At 40.5% G+C, this 9,868-nt stretch overlaps 1 protein-coding gene across 2 annotated transcripts; it reads right to left on the reverse strand.

The window, feature by feature from the left end:
- Nucleotides 1–1,146: 1,146 nt before the first annotated feature.
- bcl6aa (BCL6A transcription repressor a) lies at nt 1,147–8,412 on the reverse strand. Of its 2 annotated transcripts, XM_048976243.1 has the most exons (10): nt 8,291–8,412; nt 6,108–6,279; nt 5,745–5,966; nt 5,525–5,652; nt 4,696–5,395; nt 4,268–4,440; nt 3,113–3,277; nt 2,866–2,996; nt 2,609–2,746; nt 1,147–2,261 (listed from the first exon to the last, which is right to left on the reverse strand). In XM_048976243.1, the coding sequence occupies exons 1-10, from the start codon at nt 8,319–8,321 to the stop codon at nt 2,136–2,138; spliced, it is 1,986 nt and encodes a 661-aa protein (XP_048832200.1). In that variant the 5' UTR covers nt 8,322–8,412; the 3' UTR covers nt 1,147–2,135. The 2 variants fall into 2 exon arrangements, with proteins under 2 accessions (XP_048832200.1, XP_048832201.1); XM_048976244.1 differs by lacking the exon at nt 8,291–8,412 and having other exon boundaries at nt 4,696–5,652; nt 5,745–5,940; nt 6,108–6,244.
- Nucleotides 8,413–9,868: the final 1,456 nt, after the last annotated feature.

Below are 9,868 nucleotides of genomic sequence, written 5' to 3' on the forward strand. Positions count from 1 at the left end.
AATTCTGATACTGGTTCAATGGAACTGGCTAAGAATACTGTCAGTCTAAAAATCTCTGTTGGCAAGTATAATTTATATAAGTCGCCAACTGTCTGCAGAGTCAATAGCTAAAGACCTCCAAACTTTGTGTGGCCTTCTGATTAGCTAAAGAACAGTGCATAGAGAACTTCATGGAATAGCTTTCTATAGCCAAGCATCTGCATCCAAGCCTTACATCTCCAAGTGCAATACAAAGCGTCAGATGCTGTGGTGCAAAGCACGCCGTCACTGGACTATAGAGCAGTGGAGACATGTTCTTTGGAGTGACAAATCATGCTTCTCTGTCTGGCAATCCGATGGACAAGTTTGGGTTTGGTGGTTGCCTGGAGAACGGTACTTGCCTGACTGCATTGTCCCAAGTGTAAAGTTTGGTGGAGGAGGAATTATAGTTTGGGGCTATTTTTCAGGGGTTGGGCTTGGCCCCTTCAAGGAAATTGAAGATTTATAGGAGCATAGGAGATTTATACAGGGTAAAAGGAAGGCTTGAAGGAAGGCTACCAGTCCATTTTGCAACACCAAGTCAAACGATGTGGTTGGCACTTAATTGGAGGCAATTCTGTCCTACAACATGACAATGACCTAAACACAGCTCCAAATCAGGCAAGAACTTTAGGAAAGAAGCAGTCAGTTGGTATTAAGTGTGGAGCGGCCAGCACAATCGCGTCAGAATACCTCACACTAACATATAGAACGCCCACGGTCTACTGGGCTGCGACTGCTGCAAACTTTGTTTGAAGAACATACTCATTTCTGAAGTTAAAATAGTTAGAAATCATTTCCTATTTAGCTATATTTCCTACTCAAACTCGTTTCACGTAGGTTTTCATGGAAAAGGACGTTTAAGTGACCCCAAACTTTTGAACGGTAGTACAAGTCAATGGAAACCTGTACAAACACACACGATGCATAACATTCTTACTTAACCAGAGAATTAACTTGGAGAATTTGCCTTTACGCATTTGTGCTTACTGTAGCCACTACAAATGAAATTAACTTGAGCTTAGTTTCAGGTCTAGCATTTAATTCTCAAGTATCAATCTTTGTATGAACAAGTCCATCTCTCCCTTAGATTTCATTGTCAAACTCTCAATATGAAATGAGTCAAAGTACATACAAATACATCTTTATTTTATATTCACACAACTATTTTACATTATATAGTCCTAATGCAATTTACACACACACGAAAAAAAAAAAGTCACAGCATAAGCATTGAAATTTATTAATGTTGGTGATGGTGGTGGGGGACATCAAAAACAGTCACAAACAGGACAAATGCTGTTCTGGATTTATACCTTGATAGAACTAGGCTGAATGGGAACTGGTCACATCAGTGGGAAAAGGCACTTTGAGAGCACAGTGTACGTATGAAAAATGTTACAGCCTAACAGAGCAGTTACAATACCGTAAATATCCATTTTCCAAAAACAAAAATCACAAACATTGAAATATTCTGTTGGTCATACAGAAGCAGTACCTTAAAAATCATCATTTTAAATTTCAGATTGGCTCTGCCTGCAGAGTTCAGCCTGATGCAATTCGTATTTTTTTTTCTTTCATCTGTCCATTTATCTATCGACACTCAAGTTTTTGCCTTATTCATGAATGGTTAGTTGGCAACAGATATTGCCTGCCTGAAGAATCAAACAGTAAAGATTCTCTCATTATCAGCTTAATTACCAAAAATCAGAGAAATTACTGGGTCTGGCAACATTTTTTCCACCCAATGAAAAAGGCCATTATACATGATGTATATTTATATATAAAATGTACACCTGTATTTTACAGCTTTACAAGGAATACTATTTTCTTAAAATATTAACCATTCGATAAAGCATAGATTCAGAAATGTGTTCTCTGATATAAAACAATTCTCAAAAATTTCATTTACATTCCTTCTTTTCTCCGTAAAATAAAGCTTTGCATACTCCAAAGCTTATAAATACTCAAAACATAATACAGGTCATAAAGTGACTAATTGATCATATGTGGCTCTATATTCACATGTAGAGTCAACCCGTTTCAGATGGTGGCAACTGCCCCAGTTTCCAGTGTGGCACTGCAGTTCTGGACTGGCTCAGCAAGTCTTGGTCACCTCAGTTTTGCAGCTCTGTAGTAGAAATGCGGTATTGGACCTTGGTGTTGGTGATGGCTCCATGCTTCTGCCGGAGATGCAGTCTCAACTGACTCTTGTGGCGAAAGTGCAAATTGCATTTCTCACACTAGAATGAAATAAACAGTTCATCAGTATCAATGAGCAGTTTAGTCACCCTTGACTACCTTTACATGACACTCCTATCCAAGGTTACAAAATTTACAAGTTCTCCCTGGGATTTTAAATCCACAACTGTCACACTGGTAGCATAAAATTCTACTTTTTCAGCTATAGATGTTCCAACGCCATGCGTTTATGGCATGTTTTGTTTAACGATATTTTAGTTAAAAGATTCAAACTCTCCTAGCAGGCACTTTAAAGTTACACATGGCATGCCTAACAGGCACCTTTTCATAGTCTGCGTGGCAACAGATTAGAGATTCATATGTACCAAATTAACTCAGCTTTACTTACATGATAGGGCTTTTCTCCAGTGTGTATACGCAAGTGGCTCTTGAGGGTCTGTAAGTGACGAAAGCGTGTGCCACAGATCTCACAGGGGTACGGTTTCTCTCCCGTATGGATGAGCACATGGGCACGAAGGTGAGCCACCTGGGAAGCCAGTTGCATTTTAGCACTTACTGCCAAATTCAAAGTTCTTCATTTCACTGAAATCATGAACCTCAGGAACAGTGGGAGACAGTCAAATTGAGGATGACGGGCTTCCTCACCTGTACAAAGCGAGCGCCACATGTCTCACACTTGTATGGCTTTTCTCCTGAGTGAATGCGTGTGTGAGTCTTCAGGTTGGCAGGTCTGTTGAACTGAGCACCACAAATGTGACAACGATAGGGCTTCTCTCCTAGAGGAAGAGCAAAAAGGAAACGATTAAAAACAGTAAGGGATGCCAGCCAATAGACATTAACATACGACCAATGCAAGGAGGTAAATATGATGCAGGCAGTTAGCGGGGCTTGCCTGTGTGCACCGTTTTATGGCTGGCGAGGTTCCCTTTGTAGCGGAAAGCCGCCTGGCAGTGGTCACACTTGTATGGCTTATCGCCGTCAACCTGAAGCATATGCCGTTTCAGAGAATCGTCTTCAGCACACTTGGAGTCACATTTATTACAGCCTGTACCGTTTTCTGCAAAACAAGCAAGTTTTTTCCATTGACATTTAGGACTTAACCAACGTAAGCTGTAAAACGAACAGCGCATATAGAAATGCATTAGTATGCACAAAGTACGACAAATGTCTGTGCCCTAGCATATCCCAACGATCACAGAACGAATCTGAAAAACTATTTGGTTCCATCAACTGAATGTTTTCGTTTCAAAAATGCATTTTTGCAGGTAGCTTTCTGGCTACTTTTAGTTTCATATTTAAAAAAATGCCATACAACTAACATCTTGATAGTCTGTGGTTTCAAGCCAAGTGCCTCAGGCTTAACGCAGTGTGTGACAGAACCTTATCTGCACAACTGACGTAAATGATGCGTACATTGGGAATTAAATAGACCTGGCCTCTGATCGATTTTTTTTTTTTTTTTTAAAGAAATGCCTGAAATTGGAATGCAGTATTTTGCATGTCCATTTATTGCAAATAATTCTTAGAAATAAGTCCCCCCCCCCAGATTCCCATCTGCAATACATTTCCTAACTGCTGGATCCATTGTTGTTGCCGATTGTTCCAAAGATACAGAATTGAGTCTTCACCAGCACTAAAACTAGTTGCCTGTCTTGTCGTCATCACCTTTGTATTCTTATCTTTGATCAGTAGTCTAGTCTATTCACTGTAACCTTTGTTATAAAATGTCTTCAGGTTTCCATTTTCTGCTATAAGCTTGATGTCATTGTATTTACTTTTCTCGATGTTTCTTCCACCAATCTTAACCAGAGCAGAAAAGAATGAGAGATGATCTTATGCACCTTTCCTGCCAAGATCCTATAGTTTGACTGGGTCGATACAACTGTAGGCACATGTTCACCTTTTGGCATTGTTTTTTTTCCATGAATATCCATAATGGATAACAATACCCTTGTTCCTTCCTTGAATTCTGTAGGGCTCTAATCTGTGATCCTCAACATCATAATGACACATTTTCTTTTAACCATGCAAAATGATTTCTCCTTACCAAAACTGGAGTCTGAATACTCTGCATGCAACTCTGAAATATTCACATGTAGGGGAGGACTACTGGAGCAAACTGGGTGCTGTGGAGAGTGTGTGCCACCAAAGGAACACTTCATATTGTTAATGTAGGAGGAGTTATGACCACCACTGTTCCTTGGTGATCCTTCCAGGGCACTGCGGAGATAAAAATAAAACCACTGAACTCTACTTTTACTCAAATTAATACACCACCTTTGAATTCATTCTTCACTGTGGATTAATTTCAAAACACTACAAGCAGTAAATCCATAGATCATTAATAGGTTTCCATGCATAAAGAAATTTAGCCAAGACTAGAGATTCACATTAATATAATACTTAAGGCTAGTAATTAATATTCAGTTCATGCCTGCATACATACAAAATCAGCTTCCGTGTACCTCAGCTTACCTGTTGATGATCGTATTTAGACGGCTAACCTGGGAAACCGGGAGATCCTCCCCACATTCACTAAGTTTAGGGGCAGTTTGCATATCTGGATGCTCCAACTCATTGGACTGGAGGTAAGTGGGATAGCCAATGCTCGCCGGGGACCGAGTACCTTGAGAACCTCCATTTTCTTTAGTTGTCTGGCTTGCAGAATTGAGCACAATGAATTTGTACTTCTTCCAGTTTCGGGCCTTGGGATCCTGTGTGCCTGGGGATGATAGGGAGCAAGTGGCCTGGGAAAGAGCAGCATTCTTGCTACTGCTCGACTCCGTGGGAGAGTTGGGTTGGCAATCAGATTTGAGAGGACTCTGTGGGCTGCTGAGAAGCCCCTTGCAGCCACTGGAGGAGATGCTCAATAAACAATGCTGCTGGGGCAGGTCTTCAACCACCAAAGGAGTATGCCGTTTACTCTCCTCCTGCTGCTCTGAGGCTACGCTTAACATGTCCCATTTGTTGAAGCCTGGTCCTACAGATGGATGAACATCCCCCAGGTTCTCCTTCCCTAGTCCCTCTTCTCCATCCATTTCTCTAAGAGGGAAGGGGGACATACAGCAAATGTTGTTGGAAGTCCTGGGGCTAGACCTTGTGTTCTCTGTCGGTACAGTCTCGTCGGGTATGAAACTGAGCTTTTGGTAGATGGCACTTCCTTTAGCGGAAACATCTGTTAAAGAGGTTTTGGCATCAGTAATCTTTCCAAGGGGAAAAGCAAATCCTTGGACTGGGAACTCACCGTAAGGGTAAGAGTTATTGGGAGGATTAATGCTATTGAACATGGAACTATAAGCCCTACCATTCCTGACAGAGGCTGCTTGTGGAGGTAAATTCTCCATTTCATGAAACTTGTAAGCTAGGGTGTCCTGAGTTAATAGCAGAGGGCTAACCAATAACTCTTCCCTGGTGAGCTTGGTTGAAGAATCACTGCAGGAAGGGAGGAGGGGAGCCATTAGGTCTTTAAAAAGATAACTACACTTTTAGGATATGGCAATTCTGTATTTTTAAACCTGACTTACCTGGATTTGATAAATCTGTTACATGTGTCAACAACATGATCCATCTGCAGATAGATGGCTGTATTCATGATGGCCATTATGAGACTCTCCTTCAAAGTTAGTCGAGATGTGTACATGAATTCCAGCAGAATGCCAAAGCCTTCAGGATCCATTTTCGGGTCTAGGCTAATGGCATTCGGGTTGCATTTAAGGGAGTCTGTAAATATGGTGTAAAAAAGCCCACTGGGTTGGTGTGTGGGGGGGTTGGGGGAAGAGATAAAAATCACACTGAGTTTTTTTTTTTTTTTTTTTTTTTTTTATACAATCTACAGCAGTTGCCCATGCAAGTATCAATTCTGATTACTTAATTAAAATCCTACTTACCTGCAAGCCATAAGAACTGTTTTGTGAGCGCGAAACTTCTGTCGGTTTACCAGAATAGTGACATCTGTCAAGATATCTCGACTGCGTAGCCGGTTCAGGTTGAGCAGCACATCACTAGCGTGGCGTGTGAACTGAACGCAGCTGGTGGCCGCACATGCCATCATGTTAAAACCTTTAAAATAAAATTTAAGAAATACCAGTATGGAATTATAACAGTTTTAAAACACAAACTGCCTCCAACAAAATGAAACTTCTAGCCGGAAAGTGTGTTCTGTCAGAAACTTCCGTTTTATTGTTTGAAGAATCATGATCTTAAAAATTAATGGTGAAGTTAATATTCCAAGTTTTACAAATCCATCCATGAATCTTCCAACAGCTATAACATCCAGTGTATTTCTTCCATTTGTTTATTAGGAACAGTAACATTCACATGTCCACATTTAATAGGAAGGCCTATACAGTACATTAGAATTCAGACCCAGCCCGGGCAAATTAATAGTATTCAAATTTTAAAATGCACGAATGAATGCATTTAAAAACAGCATCGAGTGATTGTGGTATCTGAGAAGATGACAAATACAGTTTTTAAAACATTTACTGTTCATTATCACATTTGTTATACCTGGTGGCAGAGGAAATCTGAATGCATTAATTTGAAAGGGACTCAATTAGCAAGCTGCTCTTGGCCACAGGAACATTTCTTACATATTGTACATTCTGTATTTGCTCTGCAACAGATCCGGTTTCCATCCAAAGCGATGAGATTGCCAAAAAAGGAGTTATGTTGCTTATTACATAAAATCAGCCCATTTGACCTGTGACATTTAGGCAGAGAGCTCAAATAACATATCAGTACGTTTTCAAAATGCAATTAATACGCCAAGAGATTATCATACGCTAAAACGCAGACAGTCTGGTTCCAGCAGAGGGCATCACAGGCCGGAAACAAGAAATGTGTTCCTTATGATAGCAAGTTTTTTTTTAACTCCTAGTTATGTAGTTTTACCTTCAAACTGGGGGGGTTCCTTTCCAATGGAAAAAGTTAAATGTTCTCATAAATAAAAATTCAGTGGTGTCCCAATCAAGAAGTTGAAGCACCATCTAACTCTCCGACACCGTTGTCCATATACATGAATAACCAAAATAAAATGATAACATTAGTATAAGCTGTATATAAGCGTAAAACGCAATAAGGTAAAAAAATAAAATACTGCGATGTGACGACAGTAAAATGCACACCCGTTGCACACATAAAATTCATTTCAGGCTTCTGCGTAAAACCGCTTCCAAACACCTTAAACTACAGCAAAATCTGTGCATGTCAAAGACCAATGCTGAAGCATTGCAGCTAGATCTCGACCACATTCACAGTCGAGCTATGTACCGTTCGCAAATCGCGCACGAAGCGTGAAAGCCACACATCCATGTACATCAAGACTAGAATTTAAAGTCACTTCAAATATTTCGTAAGGATTTGAGCTGGGGACTGAAACATAGGATCGTTTTATGCAATGTGATTAAGGGGGATCGCTGAAGCGTTCATTGTTCCCCAGTGGCTGGGTCAAATCCAAAGAAATAACATGGAAGCAACATTTAAAAGTATCCTGACACAGGTGGTACCAGTCAAATAAATAAATAAATAGTTTTAACGAATGTGTATGCAACAACATTACAAGTAAAGCAATGTCAAATTTAATAGAGAATGCATTTATTTCACAATCTAGCACAACACGCCAACAAGCCGCAACGTAGTGCGTGGTCACACATTTCGCCAATTATTTTAACGGCTTCCACTGTCACATAAGCACGAAACACGTTTGCGGAACAAACTCCCGTAGGTCAGCTCAAGGAATCGCCTGGTTATTAACATATTTTTGTAATATTTGTGCCGCAACCCCTCTGCAGAGGCAACACATCCGCAGAGCAACAGCCAGTAAGCGTATGAAACAGACGGCGAGCCCACAGAGATGTCAAAACAAGATCATTGTCAGCTATCAAAATGCCCGAGATAAACAGCGCACATTGGACTCCCCCAAGCACCTGCAAGCTGTATGTTACCCACATAAACATTTTTACACAAAAACACCAAGTGATATAGCCGCATTATGACTAAACAGTTAGCAATAAAAAGTAGACAGCTGAGCCAAATAACTGGCTAAAAAAAATAATTAAAAAAAAATCACCTGGTCGGGCTTTCCTAGAAACTTCCTGCATCACCACTTCTAAGAACCCCGATTCTAAGAATCAAGACAGCACAATTCTCGGAATTTGAGCGTGGGACTGTACTATTCGCAGAGGCCAGGGTAGAGAACGTTTTTTAGGTACAGTGGTGTTAAGGGCAGTCTGGAGAAAACCTTTCGGAAATTCCAGTGCGACGCGATGTTGCGTTATTTATAAAATTACACGCTTGGTCTGTTTTATAACATGAAAAAGAAGAAGCGATTTGTTTCAAAGCGATGCATTAGGCTTATTGCTGTGTTACCCCTTGGAATGGAATAGCCCATATATAGACGGTCACGTGATCCAGATGCGACTCTGCGTATCTCTTGAACATAGCTCAGCCTTATGTTTCTCAGAATTCATTTGCCATTTTCAGATAGGTTGAGAGGTGGGGATTAGAGGGTAGGCATGTATTTCCCGTTGCTTTGCGAATCGCTGGTTGAGAATAACTCTGAATAGCACTTACTCGCACGGAGACACGTTTCCAGCTACTTCCTATCCATCCGTCTATTTATTTATTTCCAGTATTTTTGTTGTTCATCCGTAGTTTTCCTGCGTCGCTCTGGATGTCGACATTTTATCGGAGTCTGTCTGGATAGGGACTTTTTATGGACTGCATTCGTTACACTTTTTGCTGCATCGCGTTAAAATGGGCAGAATTATTATATTTTTGTCATAAATATTGCTTGCAAAGTGATTTACGAATTGCGTTTTTCTCCCACAGCATGTGGTAAATTTGTAGGATTTTGCTCAGACTACTGCTGGGTTTAAACTGCACATGTGTACCCGCCCCCCAAATATATGACTTTAGATATTTAACAAAAGACGTCATTCTAAAAGTACCTGTTCCTGTAAACATATAATCATTTTATAGAACACAGCATAATACGAGCTAGAATGAATATTAGCTAAATGTAACTTCTGAGGGGCCGCACGATGGTCCAGTGGTTAGGCACACACATCAGGTTACACATCTGGGACATGGGTAACGGATTCGCGTCTCCGACAGTGTGTGTGAAGTTTCTATGTTCTATGTTATGTCGTGAGATTTCCTCCCGGTACTCCGGTTTCCCTCCACAATCCTAAATACTCTAAGGCTAATTGGAGTTACAAAATTGCCCATAGATGTGCATAATGTGTGAGTGTGCCCAATGATGGTTTGGTGCCCATCCGGGGTTGTTTCCTGCGTTTGGCCACAGGGATAGGCTTCGGACCCCCCCGCAACCCTGAATAGGATTCAGAAAATGGATTGATGTAGTCGGATTCGAAGTAGAATGTATTCTGCTAAACATGAAACTTCATTTATTAAACTCTATTTTTGGTGGGGAGTTAGGAGCCAGGGGCCTTCCTGGTATAGTATACCTATTATCAACTTTCTTGTATAATGTATTTTTAGAGTCGATATCATCGTTAGAATTTTAAGATTTAAGTGTTTATTTTCCGTGCTATTCTGAACAGTAATCTTGTAAACTCGAAACGCTTAAAATACCTGCTGTCGCACCCCTGAGTACTAGAGTTTTACCTGAATTATCTAGTTCGTA

Source organism: Brienomyrus brachyistius, chromosome 15 (genome assembly GCF_023856365.1).
Source record: "Brienomyrus brachyistius isolate T26 chromosome 15, BBRACH_0.4, whole genome shotgun sequence".
Lineage (NCBI taxonomy): Eukaryota > Metazoa > Chordata > Actinopteri > Osteoglossiformes > Mormyridae > Brienomyrus > Brienomyrus brachyistius.